Genomic DNA, 20,578 nt, shown 5'->3' with positions numbered 1-20,578 from the left:
CGGCGCGCAGCGGCTGGAAGGCCGCCGTGTTCTCTGCTGCGATGGGTGGTGTCTTCATCGGTCTGATAGAGTCGTTCCAGCACATGGTCGAGAAGTACAGCAGTCAGTCCAAGCACGAGCAGGATCAAATGATGATCGAGGCCCAGAAAAAGGCCGAGCAGAGGAAAGAGCAACAACAGAAACAACAACAGAAGCAACAACAGACACAACAGCCACAAAAGAGGAGAGCTCGCAAAGAAGAGGAGGAGGAGATGCAATAAACAGTCTTCGAATGATATATATATTACAATGACATCATTGATCGATTGATTAACAAGGAGGACTACACGTGAATTAAGATTTATTGGATGTTGATAATGTGTAGTTTGAATGAATGTTCAAGCCAAGCAAGCCAAGCAAGCTAAGCAAGCTAAGCTAACCAAGCAATGCAACACATACATGTTTAGATGTCAGAGAGAGCAGTGACACCTGGGAGCTCCTTACCCTCGAGCAACTCCAAACTGGCACCACCTCCAGTGCTGACATGGCTGACCTTGTCAACTGTGTTGTATTTGTCGGCACAGGTGGCAGTGTCACCTCCACCAATGATGGTGACAGCACCATTCTTAGTGGCACCGACAACATCATCCATGCACTCCTTGGTACCATATTGGAAGTTATCAAACTCAAACACTCCCATTGGTCTGTTAGGATCGGGGTGAGTTAGTTAGTGATCAATATGTTGTAGTTATGTGTACTACATACCCATTCCAGACGATGGTCTTGGCCTCAGCGATTGCCTTCTTGTTAAGGGCACGGGTCAATGGACCACAGTCGAGTCCCATCCATCCCTTGGGGATACCCTCATCCTCACTGACGGTCTTGAACTTGGCCTCTCTGCTGAAGCTGTCAGCAATGACGTAGTCTACTGGGAAGATGAGCTTGACACCCTTCTTGGCGGCCTTCTCAATGATTTCCTTGGCAAGCTGCTCGGCAGAGTCCTCGCACAGCGATGAGCCAATCTCCTTGTGGTCGATAAACTTCTTAAAGGTGAAGGCCATGCCTCCTCCGATGATCATGGCGTTGACCTTGTCCAACATGTTGAGGATCAGCTTGATCTTGTCGCTGACCTTGGCACCTCCGAGGATTGCCAGGAATGGGTGAGTTGGTGACTCGAGAGCCTTGGCAAAGTACTCGAGCTCCTTCTTCATCAGCATACCGGCGGCACGGGTCTCGAGCTTGACTCCGACCATTGAGCTGTGAGCACGATGTGCAGTGCCAAAGGCATCGTTGACGTAGACGTCGCCCAGCTTGGACAGCGAGGCACGGAATGTAGCGACCTTGGCTGGGTCGGCCTTGGCCTTGGCGCCAGCAGCGTCGACACCAGATCCCTCCTCCTCAATGTGGAAACGGAGGTTCTCCAACAGGATGACAGAGCCGTCGGCTGGGGCAGCACAGGCCTTCTCAACAGCCTCGCCAACACAGTCGTCGAGGAAGGTGACCTTCTTGCCGAGATGAGCCTCGAGCACTGGCACCACTGGGGCCAGAGTGTACTCCTTCTTGACCAATCCATCTGGACGGCCCAAGTGGCTCATAAGAACAACGGAGCGAGCACCATGGTCCAGACAGTACTTAATAGTTGGAATGGCAGCGTCGATTCTCTGAGTGCTTCCAATCTTACCATCCTCAATGGGTACGTTGAAGTCAACTCTTTGATTATATGTATTAGCACAAGTAACACAAACAACCAAAGATAATGTTGATCCTTACCTAATAAGCACACGCTTTCCCTTTACGTCAACCTTATCAAGGCTGAGCTTGTTTCCAATCTTGTTTGAAGACATTGTAACTATGTTGTATATATTAAAGGATATTTATAAAGATAACTGTTGTTGTTGTTGTTGTTTAATCAAGGACATTCAGAGTGAAGTTAAATACGAGAGTGAGTGGGAGTGACAGAGAGTGAATCGGATGAATGCAAGTTCACCACACTGTCCCAAATTTACTCAACAAGGTATTTGTTTGAAGTTCTGTTGTTGTTTCGTCGTCCAATAATGGTTGGTCTGGAAAGTCATCATCATGGCTCAAAGAACCAATGATCAATCAGATCGTATAAACATATATCTCCAATCCAGCAAGAACAATGTGTATGTCATTGTTATAAAATATTATTAGTATATATTCTTTGATATAATGAAATCAATGATAATAGATATATTCGTTTAAAAGATCTGTGAACATTTATATATGATTGTCAACATAATCATTGGACAACCAACACCTTGCATTTGCCAACACAGGAGGAGTCTAACATTCCATGAATGTTTAAATAAAAAATAATGAGACTGTCTAACTTATTAATAAGATAGTGAGGGAGTCTCTTCAACTCAAATACTTGTGTGATCACTTTCCACTTCATTTCTTTTTTTCACTTCACCAACTCACAAGCTCAATCAAATTACACATCCACTTTCTTCATTATCTACATTCACACACACAATATATAATATACGTATATATTTATATTACTCACTCTATACTTTTATATATATATACATACCCATACATAATATACAATGGCAGACGTTGACACAGAGGCATCATCATCATCCTCCACAACTGCCTCAAAGGGAGGAAACAAGAAGAAGTTTGAGGTCAAGCGTTGGAACGCTGTGGCTCTCTGGATTTGGGATATTGTTGTAGATAACTGTGCTATTTGTAGAAATCATATTATGGATCTTTGTATGTATTGATGAATGAATGATCATCATCTTTAAGTTATCATTATCACCAATGTGTGATTGGTATCACACTAGTAAGATCTCTTAGAGGTGACTAACATGTTTGTTCTTATGATGTTGATGTTATAGGTATCGAATGTCAAGCCAATCAGGCTTCAAACACCAGTGAAGAATGTACTGTTGCTTGGGGTATTTGTAATGTATGTGATTGATTACATGGAGTTTGAAACATGATCATGATAATGATCATCATCATATACAACATTAGATGTCAATACTGACGTATCATCCCATCCAATCAATCAATCAATCAATCATATAGCATGCTTTCCACTTCCATTGCATTTCAAAGTGGTTGAAGACAAGACAAGTCTGTCCTCTGGGTATGTACTTACATGATCCTGTCAATCTATTTGATGACACATCATTGTTGTTAACATTCTTAATTAACAATTCAATCAATCAATCAAACGATCAATCAAACACAAACAGACAACAGAGATTGGGAGTTCCAGAAATACGGAAGATAAACTCGATTGTAGTGATATTAGTTATATGTCTGTTCAACAATGTTCAAGCTCTTCCAATAAATTTATGTTCTTCAGAAGAAGAAGAAGATATGATAATAAGGTACACGAATAGAGTGGACAATCGTAATTCAGCATGATCCAAGGATTGTTGGTGTTGGTGATTCGTTGGTGCTGGATGCGTCCATGAGCCAGATTAAGTTCATAGCCATTGCACTCAATCAATCAATTCACATTGTCCTGGACATGATATATATCGATGGCAGGAGCAACCCTGACTCTGAGTTGTGGCTCCACAAATATGATTTCCAATCTCCAACACAAGTTATATTCTCTTCATTTGTGTCTTTATCTCTTTGCCTATTTAATCAATTAATCAATCATCAATCAATCAATCATTCAATCAAACAAGTATTCATTCATTCTTTCATTCACTAAATCAATCAATCAACCTTTTCTTTTGCACTCATCAATCAATCCATCCATTCCTTTCAAACAAACAATCATAGATTGATTATCGTCAGCAATTATGTCTGAAGTTGGACGAAGATGGACAACCAAGTGATTGAGTGCGGGCCATCAATCACACCCCTGGTCAGAAGCCACCAAAGGTGACAACGACACCTCTATTTTCCCCCAACACCTAAACCATGTGATAAGGTTGGAAGTCTGAGTCTTATTGTGTTTGTTTGTTTGTTTCATTCAAACAAACAGACAGACATTCAGGCAAACGACCATCATCATCCATCAATCAATCAAGAGAGTGAGTGTTAACACTAATTTAAACACACACACAGACACACAACTTTTGATTATTTGAATCAACAAACACACACTACTCCTGCATTCAAACTATTGATGCCTATTTTAAAATAAATTAAAATAAGTTATTTGAACTAGCTGACCCATTCACATCAACATCAACATTTTTTTTATTATTTAATTTCAAACATAAGCCCACCACCAAACATCAACACCTCTCCATCTCTCTCTTCCTTCCCTCACTCTCAGACTGGACCACCAAAGGTACACATTGGCAACAACCCTCATACCCCTAACCATCTCTATCTCTCCACTTCATTAATTATATATATATATATTTATATCTTATAATCAAACAAACAAACAAATATTTATATATTATATTCCACCTAAGGTATGTTTGATTGCTTGAGTGATCGTCAGTTATTTGTGTTTTGCACATCACAAAGTTGATCTTCACACTCATTCATTCAATTTTAAACATCAACTCATTCATTCAACTCATTGCATTCATTCATTCATAGTAGTATTAGCAGGATTGTACATTAAGAGAGATAATAATAATTAATAATTAATTATGTCTCATCCAGCCGAATACGACGATACTTCGTCAGACGATAGCTCTGATGAGCATACCTCACCATCAAACCAGCAACAAGAGCATGATGACACTCCCGTGCTGTTCGTGCCCGAGAGGAAGTTCCTCAAGGAGGACGAGGACTACTCCGTACCATTCCCAGTGATGCGTGAGTGTCTGGTGCTCCTCCTGCAGTCTCGCAGGATTCTCCGTGACATGATGTACTATAGATTCAAGATGGATCGTTTCCTCTCTGGTAACCTCTCTGTCTTTGAGATTCAGAACCTCTTGCACTCCCAGCGTGAGGACAATGAGAGTGATTGGATTGCTGGTATGTATACATCATCCGCCACGACATGATCATGTCCACTCATTCATTCAATCAATCAAACCAAATCCAAAACACAACAGAGATCCAAGAACTTAAGAGAAACCTTGTTAGTGAGGTCAGAAGAAACCATACTTTGGAGAGAGACCTCAACCGCCTGGACAAGAGAATCGCCTTGCTCATTAAGAACAGAGGCAACATCCAGGACGTCTTGGCTGACAAGGCCGGTCTCAAGGCCCAAAAGTCAAAGGGTGACGCCCACAAGAAGCCAGACATGCTCAACGATCCAAAGAAGCTGGAGGCCTACCAGAACCTGTTCTACCTGCTCCAGACCGAGCCCAAGTACTTGGCCGGTCTCGTCTACCTCGTGCAGCCCGAGCAGATGGAGTCCTTCCTGTCCACCGTTATCTTGACGCTGTTTGGTGATGCCTTCACCCCACGTGAGGAGTTCCTGCTGCTCTCCCTCTACCGTCTCTCGGTCCAGAAGGAGATGTCCAACATTGGAACCGTCGGTGACTTCCTCAAGGCCGACACCGTCGTGCCCAAGATGATCATTACATACAACAAGCGTAAGCAGGGTACCGACTACCTGAAGGCCGTCATCGGACCAATCTTGTCCTCGGTCATCAAGCAGGACTTGAACCTCGAGCTCAAGCCATCGGCCGTCTACGCCGCCATCATCTCTGAGCAGGAGATCAGAACCGGAGAGAAGTCCACCCTTGACAGAAACGTCAGCGACGACAAGGCACTCGAGGTGCCAGAGGTCACCAAGACCATCAAGGCACGTGTCGAGCACCTGACCGCCATCTGTGACCAGTTCCTCGAGGGTATCATCAACTCGCTCAACCGTCTGCCATACGGCATTCGTTGGATCTGCAAGCAGATTCAGCAGATCGCCGAGAAGAACTTTGCCAACTCCTCCCAGGACGAGATCCTCAAGGTCATCGGTTACTTCATCTACTACCGTTTCATCCAGGTGGCCATGGTGTCGCCGGAGGAGTACGACCTGGTCGGCCGTGAGATCCACCCACCCGCCCGTAAGAACCTGATCAACGTGTCCAAGGTGTTGCAGACCCTCTTCAACTTTGCCCAGTTTGGTGCCGCCGAGAAGCACTTTATCCCACTCAACGCCTGGATCAACTCGCACATTAACGACATCAAGCAGTACTTGGAGGAGATCACCGAGGTCGGTGAGCCTGAGGACTACCTCCAGGTCGACAAGTACATGGAGCTGACCCAGAAGACCAAGCCAGTCATCATCGTCTCGCTCCAGGAGATTTCCTCCACCCACATGCTCATCTCCAAGAACCTCGACTCGCTTGTGCCCAAGGGCGACAAGGACGACCCCATGAGAATCATCATGAAGGAGTTGGACGAGTTTGGCGCACCACCCGAGATCTCCCACGAGGACGAGCGTGAGGTCCAGCTTACACTGACCAACAAGTTCCAAAAGTCCATCGAGGAGGAGCTGGCCCCAGGCGAGAGTTTGCTCTCTGCCACCAAGGAGATGGTCATCTCTCTGCTGCGTTCGCTTCCCTCACTGCCCGAGCAGAAGGAGTCCGAGGAGAACACCCCCAACTTGCTCGAGGTGTTGAACAAGGCTCGCCAGACCGACCCATCGCTGGAGCCCGAGATCAAGAAGATCTTGGACAACCTGAAGAAGCTGGAGGAGTACAACCTCACCACGCACACAGACAACTACGCCTCGTTCCTCAAGGCTGTCGCCCTCGAGGTCGTCAACCGTGCCGAGATCCGTGAGCAGCAGAAGAAGGAGAAGCAGAGACTGACAACCAGTTTGAACAACCTGCGCAAGCATCAGAAGTACCTCAACGAGCAGATCACCCAGTACAACCAATACCTGCAAGACTGCCGTCTCAAGCATTACCAGAGCAAGAACAAGAAGAAGAAGAAGAAGACCGACGGTGCCAAGGTCGGTCCCTTCAAGTTCAGCTTCTCCGAGCTGGCCAAGAAGAAGGTCATCGTGGACTCTGAGGTGCCCCAGATGACGCGTAAGAAGATCAAGTTTGTCATCTCGTCCGACACTGTCGGAGTGTTTGACGTCAGCGCCAAGATGGCCGGTATCGACGTGCAGACCATGAGACTGGAGCTCGACGATCTCCTGGAGTTGAACTCGATCGGAACCACCACCCTCGAGCTGGACCAGATCACTCTCGACGTCAACATGACCATCCATTTGTTGAACAAGCTGTTCATGGCTTAAACGTCAGTCGTTGTCCTTGCTTACCATCCACCAACACATACACATATCCAACATTAAACAGCTCTATCCAACATAACAAACTGATGACAACCAACTACGCGCATAGAGTCAATAAACAATCACTTTGTAAACATGTAACTACCCTTGATGTTCGTCGATTAGACAACAATGACTGGCAATAGCGAGTGAGTGGGTGACTAAAGGTTGATCATGATCAACATCACTTGGTTGAATTTATGGTACATCTTTCATACTCTGGCAACCTCTTGTTGCCTCTGGTGTACTGATCATGGGTCAGCCTATGAGTTGTGTACGTGTCGAATGTACCTGCCAACGAAGCTCCAAGCCACATGAAGTAGTTTGGTTGGTACTGGTGGTCGATGAACTCGAGATGGTTGGTCAATCCCTTCAACTGACTATATATGCTATCATCGTCTGCCTCGTCCAATCTCTTCTTCACCTGCTGGATCAACTTTGCTTTGAATCCAGGTAGCATTCCTGTGCCTCCAATCAACAATAGACTGTGTGCCAAACTCTTGGTCATATCAATGTCGCACTGTTGTTTGAATGTGTGAGTATGAGTATGATTGATTGATCACGTTCCATCCACTCCAATCATACCTGAATAAGTGAGTCTAGCAATAGAGTGACGATGTTCTCTTCATCCACGCCATCACAGTCTTGTTCCACGTTGGGATCGTGGAAGAGTGCATCGCAGATGTGTGACCTTTGCTGTGAGCTGATTGAAAGGCTTGTGGTTGGCGTCAAATGGTACTCAATGTTGCTGATTGTCACTGATGTCGGGTCCAGTGCCAACACAGTCGTCTTGATCAGTATGTCCTCCAACTGTTGAGATGTAAGTGATTCAATGATCGATCTTGCTTGGGACTGTTCCAGTGGCTGTCTTGTAAGAGTGTTCGATACGACCGTTCTATTGGCCAGGTCGTCCATCAATGACTTCTTCAACTGATCGCGTATAGTCTTGCTTCCGACTCTTGCCGTCTTGTATGCTGACATCATTCCAATACCTTCATATACCTATGGTGTGATGGATGAGTTAGAGCGTGCCAGCATGATTGATTGATTGATTGATAGTTACAGGAAGTACCCTTGACTCGCTGTATCCACAGTCGATGATTACAGCGGTTGTTCGCAATAGGGGGAGGAGTGATACTGTTGGTGATAGGAGTACAATCGACTGCACTTTGAAGTGGTCGAATAGGAGTGATACAAGTAGTTGTCTGAACATTCGAGGTACAAACAAGTTCTCTACAATCACAATCTTCTTCTGTTCTGGCTTGCATAGTAGGTACCTAAGTAATGAATGAGTGAGTGAATGAATGTTTGATAGAATGTATTAATAAGTTGAGTAGTCGTCAACATACTTGAGGAACAGAGTGTTTAGGAAGTTGAGCAATGGCTCAGTAAGCTGTTGGGCGGTTGGTAGTATGATCAAGTTGTTGTTGTTGTTGTTATCGGTTGTAGTATGATCATATGATATACCTGATGATAGGTATTGTGATAGATTGAATGGATGTAGATCAGTTGGAACTATACATCTTGGTGTAGACTCGCCTGTGTATCCACACTTTGTATACGATCCACCAATATCCAATACAATCGATGCTTTCTCCATCTCTATCTCTATTTATCTATGTAGTTGATGATGAATCAGAATGATATTTCAATTCATTGTTCTCTTCAGATTATTTGAACTTGAACTTGTCAAAAATCCAGACACACACAAGACTACTTCCAAAATTGGAACTGATCAATTTATCTAGTTGTAGAAGTTGTTCAACTTATATGTATGTATTCGAATCGGTCTTTATTTCACTCTATGGTGATATGTTTATGCATATTACAATGTAGAACAGCAAGCGGTAGGTTCTACTTTTTATCGTTGGCATCGAACTAATAGAGCGAAAGAGAGCGAGAAGGAAAGAATGTTAGCGATTGAACAATGGTATGATTGATTGATTGAGAGGAGTGGACTTACCATGCTGGAGATATTCTGGCACTTGATCTGCTCGATATATTTACGAAGTTGCTCCTCGCTGACGCAGAGGTTGTAATCAAGACCGTACAGGAACCTTCTCTCCATTGTGTTCAGGTCTTTTACATTGAAGGAAAAGATGTCTGCAATGGTTTTGTTCTGGATATACAAGCTTTCGTTCCAGAACTTGAGGTTGACAATGGAGCTGTGGATAGAGTGATGGAGAGAGAACAGTAAGTTAGTCTTTGACGTCATTCGATCAATCAATCAATCTTCAACAACATAGACATACCTTGTCAACAATAAGTTAAATATTTGATGATGATTGATACCGGTTCTGGCGACGAATCGGTCAGAGGCGAGTATGATTAAGTATAGTACAAAGGAAGGGGCACGGTGCAACTCGATCAAACTGATGATCATGTTGATGATGTCACTGATGGCTGACACTAGCTCCTCGGTCTTGTTGCTCTTTAGGTAGTCCGGGTCGTGAGCCGCCAGCCAGTTGAACACCTTCTTGACAAAGATGATGCGGCTGGATGCGGAGCTCTTGTGGAAGTCGGCACGTCGGTTTAGCGCGGCGTAGATCTTGGACGTGCTTTCTCCGTTGAAGTTCCAGCTCTCCAAGGACACGGACTTTGGATGCTCCCCAGGCTTCTTGGCACCAGCCGCCGAACCACTGCTTCCGGCGGCCATGTTGGTGGTCTTCTTGACTGGGGCAGATACATGGTTGTTGAAGATGTTGTCAGAGTTGATGTCAATCACACTCTCTTTGATTGGCGCCAGTTGCTTCAAGTGGGTGGCCGTGGAAATCGGCTGGTGTTGGCTTGGAGCATTGCTGTGGTTGGCCTTGTAGAGGTGATGCCTACTTGACTCTTGATTGCTGGCATCGGAGGCCGAGGCAGAGCTGGCGGCGGAGGCGGCCGCTCCAACAGCTCCAGCGGCACTGTCCGAATATTGGTAGGGATTGTAGAGTGGATATGTTTGTTGGTATTTGATTGTCTGCAGAGGTGGCTGCGAAGTAATCGGGTTTGGTTGGTATGATGATGTTTGGTAGGTATACTGTGGCTTTATAGCAGAAGTTGTTGTGGCCGTGTTTGATGGATTATAGTATGCTTGTTGTGATTGTTGTTGTTGGGATGATTGTTGTTGCTGTTGCTGGATAATATGTTGTTGCTGGATTGCTCCAGGAGGAAATTGTTGAGCAACCTGGTGATAGTAGGATGGGTTCTGGATCTTGTTCCTCTCACAGTAGTACACATAGTTGTCATGTGGCGGGTAGATTGAATTCATTATTATTATTATTATCTTCTCCTTGTTAGGCTAATATTAATAACTTGTCATTTGACTTATAAGTATGAGTCGTAGTATTTGTTATTGTTGGTTATTGGTGGATTGACTGAAACATCGATTTAAAGAATCAGTGAATGATTGATTGATTGAATGAATGAATGAAAGATTGAGTGATACTATATAAGTCTGTTGTCTGTTGAGTCCACCAATAATTAGCCAGAAGGATGATGATTAATATATATAAATATTAATATATTCTAATACTTCTCGTACTCCTTCACAGTTCTGTCTTTGTCTCTATATTTATCTTGATAGTAAGTTATAGACTATTTAATTCTATTAAATGTTTGTTCTTGTTAGAAGAGAGTATATAGTAAGTCCACAATAGTTAGAAGGCTGGGTTGGCAGGGGGTCGATGCAGCACTCAGTCAACCATTCAGCCATTCATTCTGCGAGACTACGCGTAGATCCGCAGACTTCACTCAGTCAGTCAGTCATTCATTCCAGCCAACCAACGGCATTGCAGGTTAGTGTCTTGACACAAGCACACCACAAATATATATAAATTCATTCAGATACACACAAAGACAAATATTCCTGTCAGTCCCAATGTGTCCAAATTCAACGATGAGCTCCTGCCCCTTTAGGCAAACTCGCACTCTTACACTTCTGAACGTGTTGTCAATATAAATTGGGGGAAATTCGTCGTTGGAGAAGCCTGGGGGGTAGTGTGAGTGAGGGATAGATGGTTAATTGAGATAATAGTGGTGCTGTAGTTGAATGGAATGAATGGGGGTTTGATATCATCCAAGATCTGAAATTATAGAGTGGTAGGGGTAATAGTGTTATCACCAGCCCCCTATTCATTGTGTAATTCAAGTACAACAATAATAATATTAATAAAGATTTATTATTTATTACCATATCCGTCCATGTGTTTGACCTACACCATCGCAGCCAGGGATCTTACCACCGCTATCCACTTTTGGTAAATATTTGGAGTGCAAAGGCCGTTACCACCACTGCCATCTCTTTCTCACTCCCATCATTCTATTCAATCTAAAGACTAGTCTTGATCCTCTGAGTGGAAGGAGGGATAGTTTATACAGATTCCTCTTATGAGATGTGTGTGTATCAGGCTATCTTTGTGGACTGTAGTCTAGGATTGGGTATCGATAGTGATTTCGAAAACTGAGATTGGTTGGTTGTTCCTCATCTGAACTACGTCTTGACTCCACAGTCAATCACTCACATTAGTATACTTTGGCCTTTACTTTGGACGATGGTCTACGAGGACTGGTACTAACAGTCAGTGTACCTCTCATATATAAATGAAAAGTTTGTTTAGGTATCAATGGACATACAGATGTTTCTTCTTGATTGAGTCCGATCGGACTCACTATTAGAGGTCCTCCATGTTGCGAAACTTCATCAAATGAACTAATTTTCTTCAGTCATCTATTCTCGTGTATTTTGATCAATGCGTGTGGTGTTGAGTTCACTATTCAGCTGCAAGGTCATCGTGGGCAACTACAGATAACCTAAACATCAATTTATCACTTTGGACTCAATCGATCACTTCACTCTGACCGACAGAATCCATCAAACAATCAAACCATCACAATCACCTCATATATATACCTCACTCATTCACTCACTTATTCATCTCCTCTCTCTCTACATCACTCGATCATCATTTTGGTCGTTCAACTCTAACTTCTAATTCTATTCTGTTCTATCGCGTCACAACAACATATATAGCTGCAACAATGGTAAGTTTGTTTGTCTGATCACAGTGCAACGCAACACAGCATGCTCATCTGTTCTAACCTCTTTTCAATCACTCAATCAATCATTCAATGAACAAACATTATAACATTACACAGAGCACAGCAAAGAGCAGTAAGATGCTCCAGTTTATCAATTACAGGATGCGAGTTACCATCCAAGACGGAAGAGTCTTGGTTGGTAGATTCTTGGCATTCGACAAACACATGAACATAGTTCTATGCGATGCTGAGGAGTTCAGAAGGATCAAGCAGAAAGGAAAGGAGGACAGAGAAGAGAAGCGCGCATTGGGTCTGGTGCTCATCAGAGGTGAGACTGTCATCTCGTTGTCAGCCGAGTCGCCCCCTCCCGAAGAGGCAAAGGCCAAGGCTCCACCTCAGGTGCCAGGCGGCCCTGGAGTTGGACGCGCAGTTGGTCGTGGCATGGCTCCATCGTCAGCAGCAGGCAACGCAGGTCTCACAGGACCAGTCAGAGGCGTTGGCACAGGTGCACCGGGCGCAATGATGCCCGGTCGTGGTGGCTTCATGGGACCCCCACCAGGCGGTATGCCTCCCGGTGGAATGGGTCGTGGTGGCTTCCCACCCGGCATGGGACCACCTCCACCCGGTATGCCTCCAGGAGGCATGCCACCAGGCATGGGACCTCCAGGCGGTCGTCCAGGCTTTATGCCACCTCCTCCAGGTATGATGCCTCCAGGAATGATGCCACCCGGTGGTTTCCCTCCAGGCATGATGCCCCCTGGAATGGCGCCCCCAGGTATGGCTCCAGGTGGTATGCCACCCGGCATGGGACCTCCAGGCGGTCGTCCCGGCTTTATGCCACCTCCTCCAGGTATGATGCCTCCACCCCCAGGTATGAGAGGATTCCCCCAACAAGAGTAATCAATCAATCAACGCGAGCGACCTGTAAACAAATAAACATAGAGATAAGCAAGTATGCAACCGAATAACGAATGAGTGATCGATCGAACGAGTTAAGAGATCGGTTTGTCAATGCGTGCGCGCGAGTTTATTGGGTTGATGGATGGAAGGCGATGGTAGGGTTTGTGATGGTTGGTAGTTTGGTGTATGAGTTGGGATGGATGATGGAGAGGTAGTTAGGTAGGTAGGAGTTGGTATTGATCAATCGTCAAGACTGGATAGAGGGCGGATGACACTCCTGCCCCGCTGATGTAATCTTGCCGAGTTTAAAAGATGGTCTTGAGGGAGCCTTCGAATTTCAGAATGGAGTTGATGAATGAATCGGTCTCTTTGGCGTGGAAGCGGTTGTCGATGTGGATCATGTCCTGGTCGATGGTGAAGTCAATGTCGATTTGGTTGTTCCACTTGTTGTCACCCTTGCCCAAGACGTTGATCAGCTTGTGTTTGTAACAGATGAGCTTGACTCGCAGCTCCTCGGGGTCGAGCTGCAGCAGTGTGGCCAGCTTCTGGATGGATATCGATGAGTAGAGGGTGATGTAGCTGCGAATGGTGGTGAGCAGCGACTGCTGCTTGACCTCCTCGATGAACAGCGACAGCTGGAGTCTGGGTGGGTCAAACACCGTCTGGTTCATGCCAGAGATGTATGGCGAGACGGGGCCGACGCATCTTGGTGACGAGAAGGTGAACAGTTCCTCGTACACAGAGATCTCTCCCTTTTGCATCCTTGCCAACTTCTCTCCAAACTTCTCCTTGAGCAAATTGTTGACATTCTCATCAATCTTGCTTGGATAGAGTGCTTGGCAGATGGCCAACAATGCGTACATTTTATCGATCTTCTTGACATTCTGTTTGGATTGTGACATTTGATTGATTGAGTGAGTGAGTGATTGAGTGATTGGTGAGCGTTAATCACATGATGTTGATACATACATGGTCAGCCTGGAAGTTCTGGATTCTAGACTTGGTGGCCATTGATATCAAGATGGTGTTGAGGGCCTTGTTGGCCTCATTGTATCTCCTTGACATGAGGTAGGCAAAGGCGAGGTAATAATAAAGAGTGATGTGGCATGCTGTGACAAATGTATACATAGCCTATGATTGATTGATTGATGGAGAACAATGTTAGTCCACATCCAAGCCTCAAGCCAATTGATCCACTAGTTATACATACTCTCTTTCCCATATCAATGAGCTCCAATGTCTTCAAGGCGAGAGTGTAATCACCGAGCAAACATTGAACACGAACCAAACTGATGATGCTGTAGTAACCCAACATCTTGTAGACTGGATGTGAACAGAAGTCATCAATGGCCGACTCGGTACCTGGGGCGGGTGCATTGAAGATCTGTGACTTTCTGATCAACAGGTAGAGGTACTGGATGACCGAGGTCGTGTCCCAGATCTCCGGGTTCTCGTTGAGGAACTCGACGTCCGACTTCTTTAACTTGGCCTTGGCAAACGTGTGATACTGGTAGACGAACTCGTCGACAATGTCCCACACCCATGAGTTGGGCAGGTCAATCTCCACCTCGGATGGTGTCTGAGCGTCCAGCAGGGTGTTGAAGATCATGGCGTAGTTCTGCCACGACTCGACGCAAGTGTGGATGTTTGGCTGAGGCACACGAGCATAGTAGTAACGATAATAGATCTCCTTGTACAACAGAATGAAGAACTTGTCAGTGACTATAGTGTGTCGCCAATGGGGAGAGTGTATGTTAGTATGATTGATTGATTGAGTGAGCGAGTGATTGGAATGGTTCCAGTGAATATACAAGACATACAGTTGTTCTCATCAATCTTGTCGCCGAGGACACTGAGGAAGACGTCGACGGTGGGGAGTGCGCAGTTGGGATAGTAAATCTCACAGGAGCGGAAGAAGTTGTCGTAGGACAACAGGATGTCTTGGTGGGATTGCGAGCGGAAGTTGGTGAGGAAGGTGTTCATGTAGTTGATCACGGGTGCGTACAGAGCGGTGGCGGGTGGCAAGAAGTTGGTGAACTGCTGGTTGCCCGACGTCTGCTGCTGCTGCTGTTGCTGCTGGTACAAGTGGAGCTGCTGCTGCTGCTGTGGAGTCAATTGAATTGGGAAGGACTCGACGTTTGCGGGTGGCTTGCGATGCTTGCCACCGTGCTGCTGCTGCTGGCCGTCCTGGCCCTGCTGACCGCCCTTCTGGCCGCCAGACTTGCCGTCGCGCTGCTGCTGGCCACCCTGCTGACCGCCCTGCTGTCTGTTCTTGTTGAACTGACCGCCGCCCTGCTGCTGGTTGCCTTGCTGACCCTGATATCTTGGGTTGTTATTTCTACGCTGACCTTGACCGCCATGCTGTTGCTGACCGCCTTGTTGGCCTCCCTGTTGTTGTTGTTGTTGTCCACCAGTTGTTGGCGTTGTGCCATTTGAAGACTCCATTCTATTATATTATAAGTAAGTAAGTATATAATATATATTATATTATATTATATGTATCACTTAAGGAGTATGAAGAGAGGAAGAATGTCTCAAGTCAGTCGCCTCGCACAAGTACACCCTTCTCCCACACACCTTTCCTTTCCTTTCATTCTCTCAGCCACCTTTACACACATCAAACTTCAACAACACTCGATTGAACTCACGAATGAAATGAATGTAAAAAAATTAAAAAATGTGTGGTGTATGTGATCAATTTGAAGTTCCTTTCTCCAACCCTTCCCACACCACCATCCCTCGCCCTCATTCAACTTCACTCTGGTGTATCCTGTATCCCTTTATCACTTATAACTTGTGTATCTCATTGATTAGACAATCAATCTTAATCAATCAATCGATAAACAATCACAATGGCACAGTATCTAGGTATTAATGAAACATGTCTTCAGAAGGCAAATGGTACGCGTCACTCAATCAATCAATCAATCAATCAACTTACATCCTTATTCAATCATGATGATGTATAGAACTCGTTCAATTGGGTCAACCAATGGCAGCAATCGACAGGATGAGATCATTGTTGTTGGAGAGAAACGTTTGGAGCCCATCGTTGGAGCAGGTTATGATCTTGTATCTTAGACTCTGTGTGAACATTCAACCAGGCACACCAGAGGCAAAGGATCAGGTCGCATACATCAAGGATGGTCTTCATCAGTATCGTGGATCTCTCACCAGTCAGAAGGAGATCAACGTCACTCCATACGACAGCATCGTCAAGGATCTCTTGGCTCAGGTCGAGGTCAAGATCGAGGAGACCAAGAAGGTCATCGAGCAGGAGTCCGTCGGTCTCGATGAGGAGGCTGCCGCTGCACTCAACGAGCTCAAGCTCACCCCATACCTCCGTCTGATGGCCGAGGTCTACCACATCCTCATCGACATCCTCAAGCACAACAAGCTCGAGTCGCTCTATCAGAGATACGCACTGCAGGCTATCAACTTCTGCGTCAAGTACGAGCGCAAGAAGGACTTCTACCGTCTGGGCGACATTCTTCGCAACCACGTCGAGAACCTCATGAAGGGACAGTCGCAGTACATCACCACCGACAGCATCTACATCCACATCGACGTGCGTTTCGCTCAGCTCAACGCCGCACTCCAGATGAGCCTGTGGCAGGAGGCCTTCCGCTCGATCGAGGACATCAACACTCTGTTTGGTCTGCTCAGCAAGCCCAAGCCCAACGTGCTGGCTGCCTACTACCAGAAGCTGGCCCAGATCTACTGGATCGCTGGCTCGCATCTGCTGCACGCCTACGCACTCTTCAAGCATCTCTACTACAACAAGAGCTTCAACACCAACTTCTCCAACGAGGACGCCATGATGCACTCGTCGGTCTTGTTGGTGGCTGCCCTGTCGGCACCAATCCAGGAGCCATCGACCTCGGCCCAGCTCCTCCAGTTCGACCCAATGTCGCAGCGCAACATCAACCTGGCATCGTTGCTCGGTCTGTCTGCCTACCCCAAGCGCGACAACCTCCTCCAAGAGGTGAAGCGTGTCGCCAGCTCTGTGTACCCAGAGCTCGCTGATCTCATGGCTCTGTTTGAGCGTCGCACCTCGCCCCTCACTTTCTCCAAGCAATTGACATCAGTCGTCCAGTTCATCGAGCAGAACCCACAGCTCAAGCAGTACAGCGACGCATTCCAGCGCATCATCTTCACCAAGATCGCCATCCAGGTCGGCAAGGTCTACGACGTGATCAAGATCTCTGAGTTTGTCAAGCTCGTGCCATTCTTTGACCGCAACGAGATCGAGCTGTTGTTGCTCAACGCCATCAAGAGCAAGCTGATTGGCGCCAGGATCGACCACCGCAACGGTGCCATCCACTTTGGCCACTACGACTTTGACTCAGCCAACATTGGCGACCAGCTCTCAGGCCTCGCTCTGGGCATGCGCAAGGCACTCAGAATGATCGACGAGGAGCGCAAGTCAGACGCCTCCACCAAGGCCAAGCGCGAGATCTACGTCAAGGTTATCAACAACCTCGGCGACGAGCACCGCCGTATCCTCGCCCGTAAGGAGATCATCGAGAAGAAGAAGATCTACATGGAGCAGCAGGAGCGTCTGCGTCGCCAGCAGGAGGAGGAGCAGCTCGCCGCTGCTTCTGCCGCCAAGGTCGAGAGAGAGCAGGCCCTGATCAAGGAGAACATGGGTCGCATTGAGAAGGAGAACAAGGAGTCCAACCACTCCAAGATGGTCAACCAGACCATCAACGCCTTGGACAAGGCCAAGGTCGAGATGGCCGCCAAGGTTGCCAAGCTCACCAAGCAGATCTCCTACCTCGAGAGAGCCTACCGTCACGAGGAGGTGCCCATCATCAAGAGCCAGCTCGACACCAAGCACACAGAGGACCGTCAGCACTTTGCCAAGCAACAACAGGAGTTCCTCAGGAGCCACAGAGAGCAACACGATCGCTCTGTCAAGGAGAAGCAGCGTATGAGCAGAATGCTCGACGACATTGTCTCGTACACCGCCACCATCCTCGACAAGAGAAGACAGCAGCTGCCCGCCCAGCAGGCCGAGCAAGAGAAGAGGTTCCAGAAGTTCCTCGAGGAGCAGGCCAAGGAGCAGGAGGAGAAGCGCGAGCGCAAGAAGGAGCAGAAGCGCATTGCCGAGGAGAAGAGAGCCAAGGAGGAGGAGGAGCGCAAGCGTCTGGCACTCGAGCAACAAGAGAAGGAGCGCAAGGAGCAGGAGGCCCGCGCCAACGAGTCCTGGTCCGCCAAGAGAGAGAGAGAGAGAAGAGAGAAGGAGGAGAGAGAGTCCCTGACCCGTGGAACCGAATCAGACAGCTGGAGAAACGACTCTGCCCCTGCCAAGAAGGACGAGGGTGGTTGGAGAGAGTCCCCAAGCAGAGACGCTGGCGGCTGGGGTGATGCCCCAAGAAGAGGAGGCGACAGAGATAGAGACTTTGGCGACCAGCCCCCAAGAAGAGAATTTAACGATGCACCAAGAAGAGGTGGAGATGACGGAGGCTGGGGCGACAAGCCAAGAGGAGGCTTCGGCGATGCACCACGCAGAGGAGGCGACGATGGAGGCTGGGGCGACAAGCCAAGAGGAGGTTTTGGCGATGCACCACGCAGAGACTTTGGCGACGCACCAAGAAGAGACAGAGACTTTGGCGGTGATGCACCAAGACGTGGAGGTGATGATGGAGGCTGGGGCGACAAGCCAAGAGGAGGCTTTGGTGATGCACCACGCAGAGACTTTGGCGGTGATGCACCAAGAAGAGACTTTGGCGATGCTCCAAGAAGAGACTTTGGTGACGCTCCAAGAAGAGACTTTGGCGACGCCCCAAGACGTGGAGGTGATGATGGTGGCTGGGGAGACAAGCCAAGAGGAGGTGGCTTTGGTGATGCACCAAGAAGAGACTTTGGCGACGCCCCAAGAAGAGACTTTGGAGGTGAGCCCAGAAGAGGCGGAGACTTTGGCGGCGATGCTCCAAGAAGAGATTTTGGTGGTGAGCCAAGACGTGGCGGAGACTTTGGCGGTGATGCCCCAAGAAGAGACTTTGGCGGTGAGCCCAGAAGAGGCGGAGACTTTGGTGGTGACAGACCAAGAAGAGACTTTGGCGACGCCCCAAGACGTGGAGGTGAGGAAGGTGGCAACTGGAGAAACAACGACGCACCAAGAGGAGGAGATGCTCAAAGAAGTTCACCAAATGAACCACCCAAGAAGGAGAAGAACGCTCCAGATGCTGATGGATGGACCACTGTTGGCAACAAGAGAAAGTGATCTATTCCTAGCATCACTCGTATCAATAAAAACACAACCAAGGTTGTGAGTTATAGTTAACCTATCTACCTCTCTGACATTGAGTCACCCTGAATGACACTCCAGATCCAGGGTGGATCAGAGAATGTTGAGTTGATTCCGGTCCCACACAACTCACTCTCACAGACGACTTGTAGTTTGGGGCCAAGTTTGATTGACCGAAGCTTAGCTATTTAACAATCAAAGAGCTCAGGCCCTGCCTTGAGTGGGAAACCGAAGGCCAGAGTGTACCCAAGGGTATTAATAACAATCCTTTATATCTTAATATTTATTCATAAAAGAGAGAAAACAATAACATCTAATATGGATATAATAAGGTCAGAGAATTGTATCAAGTATCTTAGGACTGTAAGTACATCCGATCAATCAACAATGAGCCTACCAATACCTAATACTTTTAAAAAATAGATCCAACTTTATAGACTAGAGAACAACCTGTCTACTGAACAACATAATGAATTGATGACCAGTATCCAGTCAAATCCATACTTCCGTGATGTACTATCCAGTTGTATTAATAACATAGATGCTATGGTAATGATACTTAGTACCTATCCAAACTCTCAAGTTCATCTGGTTGAATACCTTTGGAATCAAATCAATATGATGAGGCTTAAATACCCAGATATGGAGGTAAGTAAGAACTTTGTTACACATAACAATTAATCAAACAAGTATACATACTTACTTAGATACAATGTAGAAGAAGTTCCAACCTAATGTGATAGAGACCAAGGATGAGTTGTATGAGAGGAAGTTGATGAAGCTAAAGGAGACGCCAAAGAATGTTTCAACCACATCCAGGACTAAGAGGGCTATGCCTTTAAACCCGGCCCAACCACAGGACAAATTGATAAACCACCAACAGGAGATGATTGAGTACCAGCAAGAATCATCATTGCCTTCTCCCATGACAACTCCTTCCGAACCTTGTTCTCCAAGAAATGAAGCGGATGAGGAGGAGGTGAAGACATTGGTAGTCTCCAATGATGTCAATACCATGGACACCTGTCAATATCCAGACTTGATGATGTCTACTGATGAGGTGCTCCAAACTTATGGCTATCCAGTTTTCTATGCAGTGGATGGAATGCCCAACTATCCCTTGGTCTACCTTGATATCCAGACCCATGAGACCATAGTTGTCTACCCACCTCCACCTTCCAATTCGAGCTGGTACTAGAAGAACAGATGCATGTGGATTGGGTCATAATAAA

At 46.6% G+C, this 20,578-nt stretch overlaps 10 protein-coding genes across 10 annotated transcripts; 6 read left to right on the top strand and 4 right to left on the bottom strand.

Annotated features, from left to right (window-relative positions):
* Positions 1-10: 10 nt before the first annotated feature.
* Positions 11-260, top strand: SAMD00019534_005520 (hypothetical protein; the record flags this gene model as incomplete). Its single annotated transcript, XM_012903984.1, has 1 exon — positions 11-260. A coding segment is annotated over one exon (250 nt), but the record flags the coding sequence as incomplete, so codon positions are not given.
* Positions 261-442: 182 nt separating this feature from the next.
* On the bottom strand, positions 443-1,823 carry SAMD00019534_005500 (hypothetical protein; the record flags this gene model as incomplete). The annotated part of the gene is made up of 3 exons (XM_012903983.1): positions 443-683; positions 745-1,689; positions 1,750-1,823. 3 exons carry the CDS (start codon positions 1,821-1,823, stop codon positions 443-445), a joined length of 1,260 nt encoding a protein of 419 aa, XP_012759437.1.
* A 732-nt stretch (positions 1,824-2,555) lies between these two features.
* Positions 2,556-3,250, top strand: SAMD00019534_005490 (hypothetical protein; the record flags this gene model as incomplete). Its single annotated transcript, XM_012903982.1, has 4 exons — positions 2,556-2,721; positions 2,850-2,920; positions 3,043-3,103; positions 3,213-3,250. 4 exons carry the CDS (start codon positions 2,556-2,558, stop codon positions 3,248-3,250), a joined length of 336 nt encoding a protein of 111 aa, XP_012759436.1.
* A 1,336-nt stretch (positions 3,251-4,586) lies between these two features.
* On the top strand, positions 4,587-7,135 carry SAMD00019534_005480 (hypothetical protein; the record flags this gene model as incomplete). Its single annotated transcript, XM_012903981.1, has 2 exons — positions 4,587-4,917; positions 4,998-7,135. The coding sequence occupies 2 exons, from the start codon at positions 4,587-4,589 to the stop codon at positions 7,133-7,135; spliced, it is 2,469 nt and encodes an 822-aa protein (XP_012759435.1).
* Positions 7,136-7,355: 220 nt separating this feature from the next.
* On the bottom strand, positions 7,356-8,771 carry SAMD00019534_005470 (hypothetical protein; the record flags this gene model as incomplete). The annotated part of the gene is made up of 4 exons (XM_012903980.1): positions 7,356-7,691; positions 7,757-8,173; positions 8,244-8,448; positions 8,521-8,771. The coding sequence occupies 4 exons, from the start codon at positions 8,769-8,771 to the stop codon at positions 7,356-7,358; spliced, it is 1,209 nt and encodes a 402-aa protein (XP_012759434.1).
* A 254-nt stretch (positions 8,772-9,025) lies between these two features.
* SAMD00019534_005460 (hypothetical protein) lies at positions 9,026-10,424 on the bottom strand (the record flags this gene model as incomplete). The annotated part of the gene is made up of 3 exons (XM_012903979.1): positions 9,026-9,049; positions 9,135-9,336; positions 9,424-10,424. 3 exons carry the CDS (start codon positions 10,422-10,424, stop codon positions 9,026-9,028), a joined length of 1,227 nt encoding a protein of 408 aa, XP_012759433.1.
* Positions 10,425-12,193: 1,769 nt separating this feature from the next.
* SAMD00019534_005450 (hypothetical protein) lies at positions 12,194-13,090 on the top strand (the record flags this gene model as incomplete). The annotated part of the gene is made up of 2 exons (XM_012903978.1): positions 12,194-12,196; positions 12,311-13,090. Coding segments are annotated over 2 exons (783 nt in total), but the record flags the coding sequence as incomplete, so codon positions are not given.
* Positions 13,091-13,398: 308 nt separating this feature from the next.
* On the bottom strand, positions 13,399-15,711 carry SAMD00019534_005440 (hypothetical protein; the record flags this gene model as incomplete). Its single annotated transcript, XM_012903977.1, has 5 exons — positions 13,399-13,977; positions 14,063-14,224; positions 14,304-14,815; positions 14,914-15,539; positions 15,671-15,711. 5 exons carry the CDS (start codon positions 15,709-15,711, stop codon positions 13,399-13,401), a joined length of 1,920 nt encoding a protein of 639 aa, XP_012759431.1.
* A 374-nt stretch (positions 15,712-16,085) lies between these two features.
* Positions 16,086-19,322, top strand: SAMD00019534_005430 (hypothetical protein; the record flags this gene model as incomplete). The annotated part of the gene is made up of 1 exon (XM_012903976.1): positions 16,086-19,322. The coding sequence occupies one exon, from the start codon at positions 16,086-16,088 to the stop codon at positions 19,320-19,322; it is 3,237 nt and encodes a 1,078-aa protein (XP_012759430.1).
* A 645-nt stretch (positions 19,323-19,967) lies between these two features.
* On the top strand, positions 19,968-20,544 carry SAMD00019534_005420 (hypothetical protein; the record flags this gene model as incomplete). The annotated part of the gene is made up of 2 exons (XM_012903975.1): positions 19,968-19,994; positions 20,065-20,544. The coding sequence occupies 2 exons, from the start codon at positions 19,968-19,970 to the stop codon at positions 20,542-20,544; spliced, it is 507 nt and encodes a 168-aa protein (XP_012759429.1).
* Between the last annotated feature and the right edge of the window lie 34 nt (positions 20,545-20,578).

Source organism: Acytostelium subglobosum (genome assembly GCF_000787575.1).
Source record: "Acytostelium subglobosum LB1 DNA, scaffold: scaffold1, whole genome shotgun sequence".
Taxonomy (NCBI): Eukaryota; Evosea; class Eumycetozoa; order Acytosteliales; family Acytosteliaceae; genus Acytostelium; species Acytostelium subglobosum.
Note: the sequence above shows the minus strand (reverse complement) of the source record. Positions and strands in the feature narration are given on the sequence as shown.